The sequence below is a fragment of the Schizosaccharomyces pombe genome, assembly GCF_000002945.2.
Source record: "Schizosaccharomyces pombe strain 972h- genome assembly, chromosome: I".
Lineage (NCBI taxonomy): Eukaryota > Fungi > Ascomycota > Schizosaccharomycetes > Schizosaccharomycetales > Schizosaccharomycetaceae > Schizosaccharomyces > Schizosaccharomyces pombe.
In genome coordinates, this window is record NC_003424.3 from 4,384,272 (window position 1) to 4,401,743 (window position 17,472).

The following is a 17,472-nucleotide window of genomic DNA, read 5'->3' on the forward strand; positions in this document are numbered from 1 at the left end:
TTTTTCTGAATAACTAATAATCGAACTTTCATTACTTACTGAATACATAAGGTAGTACTGTAAAACTCGCTATTTACTTTTGTCTAATATAAAATGCATTTTTGCATTTGGAAAAGCCGTTTTAGTGGTGAACTTAGGTGAACCTTACCTTATTTCTTTAAAACCAATTGAAAATTGCTTTTCGATAGTTGAATTGGATTTTTGATTTTTAAATTTGCTTTTAACCGCCTCTTTTATTAAAGTGTTCATTTCTCATCACTACATCAAAGCAATTTTCATTTGAACCTGAAATTTTTTGCAAGAACGTCGGATATTCTATTTTGTGTTATTGGTCTTTAATTAGTTTACCGATTTTCTATTATCTGGTAATTTATTTTAGTAAAAAAAATGTCTCATAAAGAACCAAGTGCTGCTGAAACTTCTACGGTTGTCCATTCTGAAGAAGACAAAGCCTTTTGTATAGGTACTGGTGCTGTAATTTCAGAAGAGCGTGAAAAAGAAGTATTGAAAAATTTACAAAACTCCTTAACGGGAAAAACCGCTGAGGAGAATTTAAATGATGAAGCCAATCATACCTCTTCAGATAAAAGCAAAAGCGAGGATTATCAGCCTTCAAACGTGAACGTTTGGGCGCTTCGAAAAGAAAAAATGATACCTAAAAAGCATAGTCATGTGAAACAAGAAAAAAGATTTTCCAAAAGTTTACAGCTTCAGGATCCAAATGTTTGGCCTAGCCCTGAAATAGCTGAAAAACAGGTTGAAGATAGGAAATTGTCAGATGATTCACAAAAGCCTTTAGCACCCAAAGCTAATGGAAAGGAGAAATGGGTTACGATTACCCCAAATTTCACGCATACACCTATCAGCAACCGCAAAAGTAGTCGTTCAAGAAATGATGGCTCACGCAGAAACGGAAATGGAAGACGTAGAGGAAATTATTCTTCTCATGGGTCCAACAAACGACAAACTAATTATTCACGAGAAAAAGACGCTTCACGTTCAATCGATTCATCAAACCCATCAGCTGAATATCGTGATGATATAAATAACACTTTTGGTTCCCAAACTGTGTCAAGTGCCAATGGTAAAGAAGTGCCTCAGACTTCGGAAGATTCCAGTTCTCAAGCCCCTCATCACTCTTCCTCTTCAGGTCATGCTCCGTCTCAGCAAGGTGGTAATAAGCATTCATATAAAAAATCCGACTCTCAACAATCCTTCCATCACAAGGGAAGAAATACACGTAAAGGACAACGACATAATAATGGTTTCTACCGAAACATTGCCAATAATATACAAGGTCCATTTCCAAACTATCCTGTCGTCGTCAATGGTAATGGCGTTAATCCTTACCTTTGTGATGTCCAAGCATTTCTCACTTCACAACTAGAGTATTATTTTTCGATTGAAAACTTGTGCAAAGATATGTTTCTTCGTAAACATATGGACGATGAAGGTTACGTTCCTTTAGCATTTTTGGCTTCCTTCAATCGAATTAAGAGCTTTTCTACAGATTTGAATCTTTTACATGCAGCTTGCAAGGCTTCAGATATTATTGATGTTGCTATTGATCTCCAGTCTCCTATGTCCATTAAGGTTAGAAGAAAGGAAACTTGGTCTCCTTGGATTTTACCTTCAGAGTCACGCTTGAAGTTTGAAATGGCCAAGTATCCTCAGATAAACTCTAGCTCCAGCATGTCCCCTCTTGCCAGTTCCATTTCAAATTTGACAATTTCTCCTCCATTCATTCCTTCTTCTGTGGATTCAATTATAAAAAGAGATGTTCAAACTGAGGTTGAGGATAAACTTACTGTTTAGAATTTTTGATATTTTTTTTATTTCTCGAGGCATCAATATTTTTCGTTCATTCTGGGTCTGTTCTTTTATTGACGCCTGTACTTTTTTTTATTTAAAAGGCAAGGATTGTTTATTGAAACTTGACTTCTATAGTTTGGTTTTGGTTACTGAAGCGTAATGGGTTTATTTCTTTCGGTTAAAAGAAAAAAAAAAAAAAAAAAAAAAAAAGAAAATATTGTACTTATTATAAGAGTATATGTCGTTTTCGATAAATGGGATTACTGGATTAAATGATTATCTAAAGTGATGTGTCATTTATGCTAAATTCTAATTTTTTTTTACTTAAAAAAAATCATTGTTTATGATTTGCATATAGTTTCTGTTATTATTTTCAACTGTGATACGCTGTAACTTCATGCTTCCTGATTATATCTTCCAAATCACTGGCTCCCTTTATTATTTTGTCATGGCAAAATTTTGTGAGTTTAATATGTTTTCTGTAAAGTAAATTTACCATTTGTACCTTGATGCTTCAACTCATAATGTACTCGTCTTTACTTTAAGCTATTCTATATTTAAAGGCCGCAGGGACATGAAATGAATAATAGAAGAGGATATTTCACGAAAAATCTTTAATTGATCGTTAAAAAAAAGGTCTCTGGTGTGTGTGGCAGTAGCATCTTCCTTCTGGCGTTGGATTACTACAAATACTGATTAGCTTACATGCAGAATATTAAGAGGTTGTTCAAGTTTTGAAAAAAACTTATTTAAAAGAAGGGCAATTTTTTAGAATAAAAAAGAAAGTTTACCAATAAGTTATCTAAAATTATAAAAGGATTATTTGTTTTACTAGAAGCTAATTTATTGAAATTAATTGAAAATCACTTTATTTATTCCTGTTGGGCATTCAGGTTTAATAGAATGTGACCCACACGATTAAAGTAATTTTTAAGTAGTTCTCTAAGTTGATCATCAAGGTTCTCCTTTGCAATCATAGAACAACAAGAAAAGTAAAGAGTGTGAATGTTTTCGGAAAATAATTCTAAAGGAAGATTCAGTATACTGTCCAGGATTGTAGCAATGACAGGCTGCCATGCAGCATGGTTACGCGTATGTTTCTCAACAACCAAGGAAGCATACATATCCAGCATTTCGGCACAAACCGGAAAAAGAAGTTTATGAATTTTCTGATCCGTTTCTGTTTTACCTAAAGGGTCTCTGGTTTTTAATAAGCGGAAGAGCAAAGTGATGTACAACAATGCACTAGCCGTTTCTTGTCTCAATAAATTAGGGAGTTGCTTCATAAATCCAACGTTCAAAAGCGTAATACGTAAAGATTTGTCTTCATTAAACTTGCGAGCAAACTGCCATGAGTCGTAAATAGCCACAGTTATTTTCAATACATGTTCATGGGGGATATGATTAAAAACTTCCTCGTTATCTAACAATTCAGCAACAATACTTATTAAAAGTAGTTGAAGAATACATTTTCGAATCATTGAACGGAACTCCATCTGTTTCTCAGGGGAAATTGAGGATGTCGAAATTGAACGAGAAGTTTCCGGTAGAGAACCGCCTCGCTTATGGCTCAATTGAGTATTTTCATTTTCGGAGTAAACAGGGGCTCCTTGCCCATTGGAAAATGTTTCTAGAAGAAGAAGCTGATGAGGGGTGGTTTCCTTGAATAACTCAATAAACATATCAGCGACCAGATTCCAATCTTTAACTTCAAACCTATACGCATTTCCAGAAAGTAGCTGCTGCATACAATTTGTTCCTATGCGAGAAAGTGTAATATTATCTCTACAAATGCAATTGCTAAATAACCATAGATAACCTTTTAGCAAATTGTGAAGTTTGTCAAAACGGCGTGTTAACAAAGTGACGAGACTTCGTAACGCTTCAACAAGAGTAGTAGATTGCCAAGTCCTGATCTCCTCATCCCTTAACATAACAGTCGCTTCATCCGCTTCTGGTCCAAATATTGAGAATATCGGGAATATAAATTTTCGTGAAACAACTTCCCAAGTTTCTTCAGTGAAATCATCAGACTCTTCTAAGAATATATAAAATAAGTTTTGAAGAGCTCTTGACCTTACTTCCAAGTCTTCAGCTGACATTATTATATCATAATATGCAAATAAAACTGGGAAAACATATTTAGAAAATGTCTCATTTACTGAAGGCTTGGAACTAAGTCCTTCCTTTATCATAGTTGAAAGACTTGAATAAACTTCTCTAATAATTTCCAAACTTTGTAAAGAGATTTTCTGGTTTGTTCCATTTTTGCATAATTCAGTGAAGGATATCAACATATCTATCAAACAATTTTGCTGCATTAAAGTATCATAATGCTCGGAAAAAAGATTGACAAGGGTATCAAAAGTCATAGAAATTAATATTTCGCTTCTAGCCTTAGCCGCAAATGTAAAAACGCCAAACAAAGTTTTCCATCCAGATTTTATTTTGGAAATTTTAGCTTGAATCATTTGCTTAACACATTGTAAAACAAGTTCTTTGACTTCTACTACGGTATCGGAAGCCATAACGTACTCAAATGGCTTAAGGAATTCTTTCTGAAAGGAAAAGAGAGACAACTCCTCAATTTCGAGAAAATGCATAGAAAGCTGCCTCAGGGAATCCAATGCAAAAACAGCAACATGCCTATTCTCATCACTACCCACCATGTTGAAGAATCTACCCAAAACGTTCCAAATTGATGACCATTCCACTCTAATCCTTTGCATGTTATAATAGGATATCTCAACCAGCTTTTGTAGACTATATAGCCTTGGCTGCTCCAAATCACTAGAAGATGTTATTTCATCCCAAGAAACTTCACATAATGCTTTAAAGAATGATACTATCGCAGAGCCAGAAAGAGAAGATGTTTGGGTAAATATTCTATCAATGCTCAACACTACCTCAGTGGACATTAGTTCTGAAACTGCCTCTGGGGATAAAGGTTTAGATAGTGAGCGAGTTCTAGTCGAACGAGAAGTACTTCCACTAACATGCCGAATTGAGTTTGAAGAACCAATGTTCACATTCTTTCGACGAACACGTGCATTTATAACATCAGGTACTTCTGTTTCATCGACACCAACACCAATCAGTTGCACGCGTTCTAGTTGACTTATAATAGTAAGGATATCTTTCCAAGAATCTTTCAAATTATTACCTTCGGTAGATGCAATTCTCAGTAATGTTTTTATAACCATAGTATTACGTAATTTGATTTCACTGGTAGAATGCAGATTAGTAAAATTAGTCAGAGTTTTTATAAAAGCGTCTCGAATAAGGTCAAGGTCAAAGAGACAAGCTATACGGACAACAAGCTGAAATCCATCAAGACACATATTAAGTTCATTAACATAATCAGAATTTTGTAAAGGGTTTGAAAGAGCAGCAAGTATAGGCATCCAAGTAGCCTCAAGCATGGGACCTATATGTTCAAAATGAGTAGCATTGTAATAAACATTTGTTTTTTGTGATCCATGTTTCTGTTGATACAATAGCTTTTTTAGCACACTTGTAGCCTTATTAGCCATTTCCTCCGAAGCTTGAATACAAGCTACTCTTTGCAGATCTCGTCCATTAGAAGTAAATGTGGTGAATCCACTAGATGTGCTGAAATTATTCATTAAAGGAGCAATCGCTGCGAGTTCTTGATCATCTTTCATAGCAATTTCATTTTTAAGAATGTCATCATATACAAAACCAAGATAGTCTTCATCTAAATCAGCACCGTCATTAATTCCACGATTATTTTTAATGAAGTCTTCTTTTGTCATTTTGTTTTTAATACGAGGAGAATGCAAATCAGTATTAAGCAATATTATAGAATAAGCAAGAATGTAGGCAGTATCAGCATTAGCGAATGCAGACGGATTCTCCTTCATATACCTTTCGGAAAATTTCAGCATAATTCGATCAATTTTTTGGGCTTCACCGGGTAGTCTGAAACACTGCAATAGACGACGTAAAGCGTCTACAAACTTTAAATTTATAAAAGATAAACAATCAATAAATTCATGCATCACGGAAATACTTTTCTCATCCCCTTCTCCTAAGTAATCTCCTAAAGTAGTTTTGTCAATACCATCAGCACGAAACAGAAATTCAGCGATAGCTTTAGGATCATTTATGTCAACATATTCATTTTCTGAAAGCATCTTAAGACCTCTAGTAGGTTTGTAATTGAACTTGTTTATACAAGTCCGTAATAGCTTCTTTCGTTGTTTGTTTGATTCAAATTGTGAAGGATCTGCAAGTGCGATAGAACTACTGCTATGGGAATTTGCTTCAAACGATTGTTTTCCGTTATAATAAGGATTCGTCACAGGAGTATCAGACCTGGAAAGCGCATCATAATCTCCAACAAAACCTTGCTCATCCGTTGACACACCTCGGCGAGATAAATAAAGACCACTTTCGGCCCAATTTGATAAAGATTGCAAAATGTCAAGGACGCATTGCAAAGTCTTTAGCTTCAATTGAAAATCGCTAAATGTGGTAAGTTGAACCACTTCGGACTTTAACGAAGCAGAGTTCGTATTTAGAAAAGGGGTACTACTCCGTTCAGAAGATTCTAAAGAAGGAAGAATTTCTTCAATATCTTCGGATATCGTTTCCGAAGGACCATTGGTAGTAACTTTTGAGATTGAAAACAGCAATTGTTCGAAAACGTTGGTAGTGGAAGAACGATCACAATCGTAATTTATATACAACTCTACAAGAGCTCTTGGATTAAGACAGATTCTCTGGATGATTAACAAGGTATGGAGCTTCTGATTGTAGGAGGTGTTCTTGAGGTCTAACATCGGAAAATAAACTTCTCGAAAAAACACTTCAATTTCCTGTTTGAAGTGGGCACGCAAAGAAAAAACCATAAGATAAAAAATGTCACAACAGACTTCAAACACCTGGGGAACAGGACTTACAGCATTGCGAGATAATACTAGGCAAATATATTGACGGGAGGCATGAACAAGGGTCATTCCTTTAAGTGCTGGGATACCACGAAATTGGAGAGTAGGATCCATGAATAAGTCACTATTTTTTTCTAAAATGCGATATATAAGATGGAGACTAATTAATTTCGCGCGCATAGCTTGAGATCTGATATTACTGACTTTATCAGGCGAGGTTTGTCTGACAGCAAGTCGACACATGGATCGGAACACTAAAAACGCGTCTTGGATAGAGGAATTCTCAACACTGGTGACAGCTGGGTCATCTGCGTCAACTTTAACATGATCTAATGATGAAGTGCCAGCAGATGCCATAGAATGAAGAGTAATTTTCTTGTCAGGCTCATCCTCATCGTGAACCCAATTTTCCGTCACCGATGCATCTTCTTCCGGTAAAGCAGATGTAGAGTTCGACTGAGTGTGGCTCGCGCGTAATCGTTCATAGACTACAGTGACAGCCTGAGTCAAAGAAGCTTGAGCAACTGACTGTATAGTATCACTATCCCCGAGAAGAAAGACATTAAAGAGTTTACGAACAGAATTCAATAATATCGCTCCATGAAGCATACTATCCTGCTCAGAACATAAGATAAAGGCAGATAAAGCTTTTACAACATTCAATTGCAGATTTCCATCAACAACTTCATCATTGATACTATCGCATACCATATCAACCATACACTGTAGAAGGGATTTAGGGGGCCCAAATGAGGCAGGTGTTTTATCTTTTGAAGAAAAATAGGCGAATGAAGCAAGTTTAGAAATAGTGTCTAAAGAAATGTTCATAACTTCATCTTGACTGGATTCAAAGCAGTACTGAAATAACTCTACTATCAAAAATTTGTCAAACTGACATTCGGTTTGTAGAAGAGGTTTTAGTTGCTCCATTAAATTCTTCATCTTCTCGTTCTTCATACAAACTTTTATTTGTATAAGCTGCTCGATGCACTTTATAAGCACTACATGAGTGGATTTTTCCAAATTGGTTAAACCTGATTTTTGCTTTTCCAAACTGGCCCTCGATGCAGCGTCAGGTACAGGCGTCGCGATAGTTTCATTGGATTTTTTGTCGTCTTTCAAGTCTTCTTCTTGATATTTCTGCTCGATTCCTTCGGGACTCTTTTCGTTTTCTTGTTTCGCTGGCGACAACGACGAATCTTCTGTATTTATATCAATACTTACCACAGCATCGCCTTCTAAACTTTCAGAAGCAACACGACCGAGATCCATACCATTTTCATCATCTTCGTTGTCAGAATCATTAATAATTTTAGTAACTGATGTTGTTCCAACTTCTGGAAGATCTTCGTGTCTGTCATGTTGCTCATTCACGGAGTTCATAGGCAGAGCAGGCATATTGATCACAGGTTCAGAGGCATCCTGCATTTTGGCATCGGTCACGTTCAAGCCAATTGCCGTCTAGACGAGCCAACTTTTAGCAATGAAATATAAGGCGGAGTATGTCTTTGCTAAGTGTTTTCGGCCTTAATGTGTCGAACGTTAGATCTCGGTTCAATGTGCTACTTATATAAAGCAAACGAGCGAGACTTATAATAAATTGTTTTATTACAGTATGGATTAAATAGTAAACATTATAACTAGATTTATACAATATTCGTTGTTTTACTGAAACTTTTATTGTCGATATTGACCGTGAACGTTTTCTTATTTCTTTTTTACAGGACAGCATTCCTTAAACTGTAAAAGGATTAAGGAATTAAACAAAATGTACGATTTCTACCATTTTAAACATGTTCTAAAAAAAAGAAACAAACAAAGTTAAGTATTAATATTAGGCTACATTTTTTCGTCCCCTTAAAAATCCCAAAAAAAAATATCATAAAGTTTAAGAAAAGGATATCAGTCCAAGGTTTCAAATTGACCATTTAAAAATTCGACAAACATTTCCTTGAGAACATTGGTATTATATGATTGTTGCCGGTTAATTTGGATAAATTGACGGCGCAATCTTTGAAGTAAAGGAAGAGATACTGTAACACTGGGTAATGCGATTTGAAGTTTGCTCCCTGGTACAGTAATCAAGGAGGTATCGTTGGAATTATCCAGTATAAGCATGATTACGTCTTGAGTAGTTTTATCTAATTCATATAAATAGTTGACTTCAGCTGGAGGTTTTACCATTGTAGCTTGGTTAGGCTTGACATTTTTGTTATGAATAAGAACTGACCAGATGTCATCGATAGGACAAGAAGCATCATCGTGCAAGACAGTAAATAAAGGGGAATCCCATCGTGTCATTCCATTCGGTTCTTCATAACGAAACATTAATTGCTCAAGAACATCGTCAGGATACGGCTGTTCCTTGTTACTATTGAATTTTCGACATAAATCTTGAGGAACAGCAACATGAATCACACAATGAGTTGTGTACATAGACTTTGATTCACAATATAACTGGTATCGAAATCCTTTTATGTAATTCAAGGCATCGCAAATTACGAATGTAGATTTTGAAAGTTCACGCTGAACAGCAGAATAGAGAAGGCCACGAGCGGCCTTTTCGTTCTTGGACTCTAAGACAAATTAGTTACCAGAATTACGAAAAATTGCATATACGGATTCTCCCATCATCTAGAGTAGCTGGGCACAATCTGAAGCCAAAAATGAATTGGCTAATTTCCAAAAACTAAATCATTAAAGATAACTATTTAAACATACCTCGATATGTTTCTTTTTCAATGTTTAAACTCTCATCGTTTATTATTATCACCCGATAATCCTTTGTATTGTCGATATTTTGATGAATTCGATCTTCTAAAGCCTTTTTAAGTTCATTTGACCTCGTTGTTTTCCCTGAAGATGGATAACCTGAAACAATTATTAATGGCATTTTCTTTATGTTCTACAAAATAGAAGGTTGAATAAAATCAGCCGTAAAACATATGTTTGAAAACTTCCAGCTTTTTTTTGATATATTTTTTCATGAATTTAACGAAAATTACTAGTTCGTTAAACATTAGTAAACAGTTAATTTTTATCCTTAATTTGTATTTCGTAATGCGCTCAATTTCGGTACTGACTTATTACTTACGACTAGTAAGTATTGCTTAGGCTTAAAAACACAGTAATTTCAATTTGCGGTCTCTTTAATTTAATCTTGCTTCCCTTTACCTTATCAATTGTTCTAAAAGAATTAAGGATTAACACTAGTAAGACCCCGGATTTTAATCGCTAAAAAAACATGCACGCCTTCTACGCAATCAGGGTTGTTCAATTTAAAAATAGTAATCATTTGTTGAAAGATTTTAAAGGTGCATAGGACATCAAGAAATATAAGCTAAATGCAGTTGATTAAAAGTTAGAAAAGTATCTACTTATGCCGCCATTAACATGTATCTGGTAAAATGCGACTAACTTATAACACATGTTGTATACCAGTCCAATGATTAATTTAGTACCCTGGAAAACGTCTTGAATATTGGGTAAAGAAAAATCAGAACTTAAAGAAACCTAGGCTGAAATATTTTTTTTTTAAATAACTATTCAGTTTGCCAGAGAGTGTAACAAAATTAAAGAAAGAGAAATATAATTGCATTCATCATAGGACTGCCAGTTTCATAGCAAATAAGCAGACCTAATATTAAAAAAGCAATTTTATCGGCTCAATTTTAGTCAAGCGTACAGCTGGCAAATAAATTGTTAGCAATTTAAACCAATTTATGTATCCGAAGATCATAAACAACTGCATATGTCAGAAATAAACTATCAAAAAAAAAAAAAATCCACGTAAATTTCATACCGTCCTCAGATCTTTTCAAATCATATTTTAATCCATCGAAATGTCTTCTTAAGGAGTCGTTTTTCAAAGAGAGTACTTGAAAAGAAGAATGAACTTTTTGAATAGTATTTAGGGCCTCAAATGGAATATGATAGTTTCCAGATATTACTGAGTTTACAGATTGACGAGCCTAGAAATTGTGTCAATTTGGATTGTTGAATAGAATATATACCAGTTCAGAACACAGAGATAGTACTGCGTGCAAATATTGCTCAATTGAAAGATGAAAAGTGGACTCTTCTGGAAAAACCGGGACTGAAGATTGTGAGAAAAATGTAAAATAATTTACGCACCTTGCAAAATTTGACCAACTTCGGAAAGCGATAGAAGGCTGTACGTGGGTCTTAAACTTTTATCTAAACGACCGGTCCAGGAAGCTAGCAAATATAAATAAACAACTTTCTGAATTGATCGATCCCAGACTCCGTTATATTTATAGTATGGAAAATTCGATGCCAATTCTGCTAATCCTCTGGTTTTGCTTTTAATGATCTCAAGAGCTTCTAAAATTTCTTCCTGATTTTCTAAATCTTCCAAAGTTAGTCCATGTTCTTTTTCTTGTAAATTTTCATTTCTACTTTGTTCACAGTTTGCCAAGAGAAGTTGCAAAACTCTTAACTTTTCGTCTAACAAATCGACCTCTGCAGTCAGTTTCTGTAATGTTAGTTTGTCATAATTTCCAAGATTAGTACCTCCCGAATACTATGTTCTTTATCAATTTGATCTTGTAGCTGAATAAATATTGATTTATTCATTCGACTTAATCTGTAATGTATGCTGTTGAGTAGTGTTGATATTCGAATGATGTTTTCAGTATGCAAATAACACGACCGTTGTGATATTTATCAGCCAGATTATACCAACCTTTTTCTTAAGTCGTAAAATAAAGATAATCAATTTAGCGGGTATTTTGCAAGTTATTAACTAAAATTATTACTAGCTGCTAAAGAAACGCTTGGGTTGTTTAGATCTTTTATATGTAAAATGATATATTATGTAACTGAAGAAGAATCTAACCTAATTGAATAATTTCCTTTAAATTAATCTAAGCTTACAAAATAAGTTTCATCAGCCAACATTATTTAAAATTAAAATCATGCTGATTTCGAACCTCGAGTTTCAGGAGGCAGAAAAGTAATTCCACTGCCATCGCACATACGTCGAAAGTGACCATTATTATGATAAAGTACGGCTGGGGGACCATACTCTACCAATACACCCTTATCCAAGACCATGACTTTGTCATAATCAACAATAGTTTTCAAACGATGGGCAATACATAACATAGTTGCATCGCCAAATGCTTCACGCAATGTTTTTTGAATTTTCTGATCCATAGCATCATCCACAGAGGCAGTACACTCATCTAGAATAATAATTTTGGAACGTCTAACTATTGCGCGTGCTAATGCAAGGACTTGTTTTTGCCCTTGTGAAAAATTAGAACCTTCAGAAGCAACATGTGTATCTAGTGTGATATGAATAGGTTTTTGATCATCAGTATGAGCCATAATCATTGAACTGGCTCCACTTGTTTTGAGAGCTTCATTAAGAAAATTGTCTTCAAGCTCGTCGAAAGGATCTAAATTACTGCGTACGGTACCTGAAAATAAGATTGGATCTTGAGGGATAAATGATATACGTTGCCTTAAAGCGTTTAGGTTTACCGATTGTGTTTCACGACCGTTAATATATATTTCACCACTAATACGATGTGTAAACCGTAATAGTGTAAGGCCAAGAGTACTCTTTCCGCTACCAGTACGACCGACCACAGCAACCTTTTCACTCGGATTTATATGAAGATTCACGTCTTTAAGGATAGTAGGACCGGCTGCGGAATAGCTAACACTAACATGATTAAACACAATATCTCCCTCCTTAGGCCATGTAGCTGGTACCTGGCCTGCAATAGTGGGTGCTGGTTCTTGCGGAAGTTTGCTATACTCTAAAACTCGTTCATAGCTGTTCATCTCAGCTTGCAACGAATTACATGACCTTACAAATAACAGAACCGAAGAACTGAAAATAACAGCCTGATTAAGAGAAAAACCCACCACACCTGGAGACAAGTCTTTCTGCAAAAGAGCGATTAAACCGGCAATTGCACCAACTAGACCACTGATGCCATCTGTTCTAACAGCAACCCATCTGTTCAAATTATAAGAGGTTGATTGTAAGCGCACGAGATTATCAAGTCGCTCAGAAAACATTTGCTTAAAAATGGTTTGTCGATTGAATGCGCGAATTACACTCACACCGACGATACTTTCGCCAAGCAGACTAAAGATAGGAGAAGTATAAATTGAAATTAATCTTTTAACGCCAACCTGTGCCCTAGTATACAACAAGCCGAAGTAATATCCTGCTAAACAAACTATTACTGCAGGTATCATGAAAATAGGCATAGCGGAAGACACCGATAAAATACCTCCAGCGACGGATAGGAAACAATTAATGGAAAAGAAAAGCCATCCCGATAAATTCATATCAATAGACCTTATATCTTTAGCAAATCTATTGACAATTCTCCCCGTTGGCGTTTTATCGAACCAAGAGGCAAAGGTACCGAATACGCTTTCAAGCATAGAATCGTGAAGCTTTCTTGATGCCCACCAAGCACCGCGGTCATAAGACACGGTTCTCAAAAAATCAAGCAAAGAATATGCTAATAACATTGTACCATACACAAACAAAAACTTGTTATTATTGACGTCAGGAGAATTCACGGAGCTGTTTGTCCAAAAAGCAACCCACAAATCGATCAAAATTGAAGTAGCTTGAGTAGTGACGAAAAACAGTAAAACAGCAGCGACGTAAAATCCAGAGCCAAAATGTTTCATATAGCTAAAGATTTCACTAAATACAACATCGCCTGTAACCCGCTGCTCTTCCTCAACCAGCTTTCCATCTTTTTCGTCAGCAGCTTCCGCATCATCGACTTCATTTGGGATAGGTATAGCAGCAAGATCTGGAGCAGCTGCTTCGGAAGCTGATGCTGCCTGCTCAGCCAAAAATAAAAGAGGGGATGACTTATCAGTAACGGGAAAAGCAGATCCATTCTTGACAGTAACTATGAAAGCAGCAGAATCCATAAATAAATGGACATTGTGTGTTACTAAAATAACTGTTCTATTCTCCATCAGAGAACTTTGAAAGCAATGCTTATAAATCCAATTGGAAGTATGAATATCCAACGCAGAGAAAACATCGTCCATTAAAACAATTGATGTTGGGGAGTATACTGCCCTCGCAAGAGCAATACGCTGCTTTTGGCCACCAGATAACGTTACACCTTTTTCGCCAATTTCGGTTAGATCACTTGCAACAAAACTTTGTAGGTCAGTGAGCAATCCACAAGCTTGGATAACCTTTTTATATCTCTCCTCGATGTACGGATAATCAAATAAGATATTGTCTCGTATAGTGGCATTTCTCAACCAAGGTACTTGAGAAACATAGGAAACGCCTTTTGATCTAGGTAGGTTGTATGAACCTTTATTTAAACTGAGTTCTCCCAGTAATGCGGAAATTAGCGAACTTTTGCCAGAACCGGTGGGACCTATTACAATTGACAGTTTATTTCTGGGAAACACAATGTTCAAATCTCGTAAGCAAAAATCTCCAGGAGACGGATTGGATACCCAAGTTAAAGAAGCATTGAAAAAACCAATTTCCTGGGAAGTATCTTCAATAGTATTGACAGGATCCACTTCATCGGGGTCATTTAAAAAGTCAGAAACCCTACCAATGGAAACGAAAATTTGAACTATTTGACGCATAAGATAGGCAATCCAAGAAAATTGTGTACGAATGAAAGAAAATAAGGATATAGAGGTAAAAGCTATTGATGGTGTAATAGTTTGGCCCATTATGGTAGTAAAAACTACAAAAGTTGCGAACATACTAAACACAGGAAGTGATTCAACTAACACCTGTATACAAATCTCCATTAGTAATAACTTCCAAGTACGATTGAGTTCGACTTGTCTCCGTTGTTTCACTCGATCAAGCATTGGCAATTCCCATCCAAAAAATTTGGTAATACGGATGCTCTGCAATAATTCTGACATGAGCTCGATACGCGAATCAGTTGCACGATTAGCTCGCAATGTAAGCTTTGCGACCAAAGGTCCTAAAACAATAGGGACGGAACAAGTTAAAACAGTTAACGCTAAACCAACATACGCACTCCACCCTAAAAGTTTTTGGAGAAGATAAATGGATCCAGCAATTTCAACAGGCGCACGAACAATGATATGAATAAACTCACGAATTTCACCAATATCATCCACATCAGTAGAAATTAAATTGTTGGATCTTCCAACTTTTGAATCCCCCGATTTGTTTTGAACAAATCGAGATCGAATGACTTTGTTGTATATTTGCTGTACAAGAGTTGTGTAAGAACGCGCGAGGTAACGAGTCGACATGAACAAATAAAACTGGGTAAAAAGAGAAGTGAGAAAGGGGCCAGTTAACAAAAGGACAATCCAAACCAATGGATTAACTGAACTAGATGAAGGTGATTCCAAATGCTTTAGAAGACGATTTAAGGCAATAGGAGAAAGAAACTGACAGACGCTGACCATAAAACTGGAAACACCCATCCCCAAGATTTGTCTCCAAAATATCTTATGTATAGTAATAAATAGGGAAGGGGTTTTCATGCGTTCGAAACGATATGTCCAAGCTTTGTTCTTATCATAATCTGGTATAACCGGAGTATCGTCAACTTCAACGACACGACGCTTAGCTGTCAAAACTAATGGATTCAGGTATCCATAGGAGCATGCAAAATTGAACATACTACAGACCTGTTCAGCAGAAGGCTGATAGTTATCCTCAGGAAATAAAGGATACCAAACACGGGGGGTGAACAATGGGATAAAATTCCCCACAATGGTAATAAAAAAGTAAAACCATAGGAAAGGAGAATAGCTAGAGAGAGGAGGATGGTCTACGAAAAAAAAGGGGTAAGAGTAGAAATGAAAGATGGGGGGAAGAAGGAGTAAATTAAGCAAAACTGCTGCATGATACAAGGTCGGTCGCGCACGTGGATAAATCATTCGAAGAGAATGCAAAAGAAACAAATGGACGGAATATGCAAGTAAGCATATTTTTACAGGAGGATCAGAAAATGCAGTAGGAAAAGCGTCATTTACAAACATGAAAGCAGTCATTCCCAAAAAGAGAATAGACAGAAGCCATAACAAAATTCCATGAGCTTTTCGCAGCCCTGAAAATTCACTGCCGACGGTCTGTTTAACAGTAAACGACCGAGTAATCCATCGATAAATTAAATACAGATATAAACACACAAGACCACTCTCCAAAGAATATTTATACCATGATGGTGCCTCATTTAAGTAAGGTTGATCATAATGTGTAGGAAAAATAGATATCGCAGATAAAGAAAAATCTGAAAGGGAATAGTACAAAGAGGTTGGTACACGACCAACTCCAAAACCACCTTTAAACGGACGATGGTGAAAGTTTTCCATACGTGGATGAAATTTCCAAGAAATTCCAATAGAAAAGTTTTTTAATCCTATTTTTAAGAGTTTGTAAATGATATTTTAATGGGAGTGTGTAGTTGCGGATGGTAGGGATACGTATACAGTAGCACATTTAAACGAATAAACAATCGTTATCAGCAAATTCAACAAAACAACCTATCTCACACTATATCTTAGCCCCGAACAAGCCTGATGTCAAAGGCTCCTAAATTTAATATTTAAATTACTCAAAACTGGTAAGACAAGTTTTGTATTTTGGCGGTACAGAAAAACTACAATGACTGAAATTCAAAAGATCTGACTCAATAGATAGAAGACATTCAGATTACTAATTTAAATACTAAATGGTTATTCAGTTTAGGTTAAAAAAAAAGTGGATTATCCTTAAGATAATATTTGATGAAAACCCAAATTTCACGTGGAACTGACGACATTTTGCAAAGCGAGAATCTATTTAGCACGGTAAACATCAAATGAAATTGGTTGAATAACCTCTTCATTATAATAATTTATATAGCGATATTTGCGCCCCTGCTTGCCACTTTTTCTTTTGTGTATATTTTTTTAAATAGTAGTATAGCGCACAAGTTTCATCTGTAATACTATTAATATGCATACTGAGCAAGATATGTTCGCTGGTGGAGGAATCTTACAAAAGCCGTTATAATTTGGCCTAATTAAATAAATCACTGTTGTACTATTATAGTGAAAAATGACAAGCGTCTGCATGAATGCGAATTTATATCCTTTCAGTCTATAGTTGCCTTGTGATAGAATTAACTCATACAGTGTGTCACGTTTAAAGCAACTAAAAAGGCATAGTGGTAAGAAGGCGAAAACATACTAGTCAGGTATTCTTTTCTAGCTACTTTAAAAAAGCTTCCATTTCGTGGCTGTTGTCGAGTATGCAAATAACTGAAATGTCAATTGTTGGAACATGAATGACAATCATGCTGAATAATTGTAACCACACAATTCATTTTTGTACTATGCACATTGACCACTTCTTATTTTCCTCTTTGGTGTTTGTACAGTTAAATTTTGTTCGCCATACATCTCCTTAAATGGTATAGCGATAAGCACCGACAGCTAGAAATATGTCAACTATTATAATGTGATGTACGCAAATGTTAGTAGAATCTTACATTTACTGTTTTCCTTCTGCTTTTTCTATGGATGATGAATGTAGCTAAGAATCAGTTTTACGTTAATCTGTAATCACAAACCGCTCATACAAAAGAAGTAATCTCAACATTCCTGAATCCTCGCGAACCTTAACTTAAACGATATAGCGTATTGCATAAAACAATGGTTTAGGCTATTTTACTGTATAGTTTCGGATTGCGTTATTATGTAAATAACAAAGAAACTTGTTTGCATTGTTTTG

The 17,472-nt window shown here is 35.7% G+C and overlaps 5 protein-coding genes and 11 long non-coding RNA genes across 16 annotated transcripts; 8 read left to right on the forward strand and 8 right to left on the reverse strand.

The window, feature by feature from the left end:
- The first annotated feature begins 123 nt into the window (after window positions 1-123).
- slr1 (RNA-binding protein) lies at window positions 124-2,679 on the forward strand. Its single transcript, NM_001019983.3, has one exon. It carries the CDS (start codon window positions 388-390, stop codon window positions 1,813-1,815), a length of 1,428 nt encoding a protein of 475 aa, NP_594554.1. The 5' UTR covers window positions 124-387; the 3' UTR covers window positions 1,816-2,679.
- On the reverse strand, window positions 245-538 carry SPOM_SPNCRNA.3977. Its single transcript, NR_193338.1, has one exon. It is a non-coding gene; the product is annotated as a non-coding RNA (long non-coding RNA).
- SPOM_SPNCRNA.3978 lies at window positions 738-1,948 on the reverse strand. Its single transcript, NR_193339.1, has one exon. It is a non-coding gene; the product is annotated as a non-coding RNA (long non-coding RNA).
- On the reverse strand, window positions 2,174-2,494 carry SPOM_SPNCRNA.3979. The gene has a single exon (NR_193340.1). It is a non-coding gene; the product is annotated as a non-coding RNA (long non-coding RNA).
- Window positions 2,571-8,222, reverse strand: sec72 (Sec7 domain-containing protein sec72). The gene has a single exon (NM_001019984.3). The coding sequence runs from the start codon at window positions 8,151-8,153 to the stop codon at window positions 2,685-2,687; it is 5,469 nt and encodes a 1,822-aa protein (NP_594555.1). The 5' UTR covers window positions 8,154-8,222; the 3' UTR covers window positions 2,571-2,684.
- On the forward strand, window positions 2,693-3,987 carry SPOM_SPNCRNA.3980. Its single transcript, NR_193341.1, has one exon. It is a non-coding gene; the product is annotated as a non-coding RNA (long non-coding RNA).
- Window positions 4,135-4,939, forward strand: SPOM_SPNCRNA.3981. Its single transcript, NR_193342.1, has one exon. It is a non-coding gene; the product is annotated as a non-coding RNA (long non-coding RNA).
- On the forward strand, window positions 7,877-9,608 carry SPOM_SPNCRNA.3982. The gene has a single exon (NR_193343.1). It is a non-coding gene; the product is annotated as a non-coding RNA (long non-coding RNA).
- On the reverse strand, window positions 8,542-9,686 carry kti12 (elongator complex-associated protein Kti2). Its single transcript, NM_001019985.3, has 2 exons — window positions 9,447-9,686; window positions 8,542-9,301 (listed from the first exon to the last, which is right to left on the reverse strand). Exons 1-2 carry the CDS (start codon window positions 9,616-9,618, stop codon window positions 8,628-8,630), a joined length of 846 nt encoding a protein of 281 aa, NP_594556.1. The 5' UTR covers window positions 9,619-9,686; the 3' UTR covers window positions 8,542-8,627.
- Window positions 9,687-10,104: 418 nt separating this feature from the next.
- On the reverse strand, window positions 10,105-11,358 carry tsn1 (translin). The gene is made up of 6 exons (NM_001019986.4): window positions 11,259-11,358; window positions 11,145-11,220; window positions 10,860-11,096; window positions 10,739-10,821; window positions 10,528-10,696; window positions 10,105-10,470 (listed from the first exon to the last, which is right to left on the reverse strand). Exons 1-6 carry the CDS (start codon window positions 11,319-11,321, stop codon window positions 10,436-10,438), a joined length of 663 nt encoding a protein of 220 aa, NP_594557.2. The 5' UTR covers window positions 11,322-11,358; the 3' UTR covers window positions 10,105-10,435.
- SPOM_SPNCRNA.983 lies at window positions 10,916-11,324 on the forward strand. The gene has a single exon (NR_151377.1). It is a non-coding gene; the product is annotated as a non-coding RNA (long non-coding RNA).
- A 117-nt stretch (window positions 11,359-11,475) lies between the features above and the next one.
- SPOM_SPNCRNA.3983 lies at window positions 11,476-13,760 on the forward strand. The gene has a single exon (NR_193344.1). It is a non-coding gene; the product is annotated as a non-coding RNA (long non-coding RNA).
- Window positions 11,527-16,170, reverse strand: abc4 (vacuolar phytochelatin and glutathione S-conjugate ABC family transmembrane transporter Abc4). The gene has a single exon (NM_001019987.3). The coding sequence runs from the start codon at window positions 16,068-16,070 to the stop codon at window positions 11,661-11,663; it is 4,410 nt and encodes a 1,469-aa protein (NP_594558.1). The 5' UTR covers window positions 16,071-16,170; the 3' UTR covers window positions 11,527-11,660.
- Window positions 13,871-16,035, forward strand: SPOM_SPNCRNA.3984. Its single transcript, NR_193345.1, has one exon. It is a non-coding gene; the product is annotated as a non-coding RNA (long non-coding RNA).
- Window positions 16,171-16,261: 91 nt separating the features above from the next.
- On the reverse strand, window positions 16,262-17,471 carry SPOM_SPNCRNA.984. Its single transcript, NR_151378.1, has one exon. It is a non-coding gene; the product is annotated as a non-coding RNA (long non-coding RNA).
- Window positions 16,415-17,334, forward strand: SPOM_SPNCRNA.985. The gene has a single exon (NR_150660.1). It is a non-coding gene; the product is annotated as a non-coding RNA (long non-coding RNA).
- Window position 17,472: the final 1 nt, after the last annotated feature.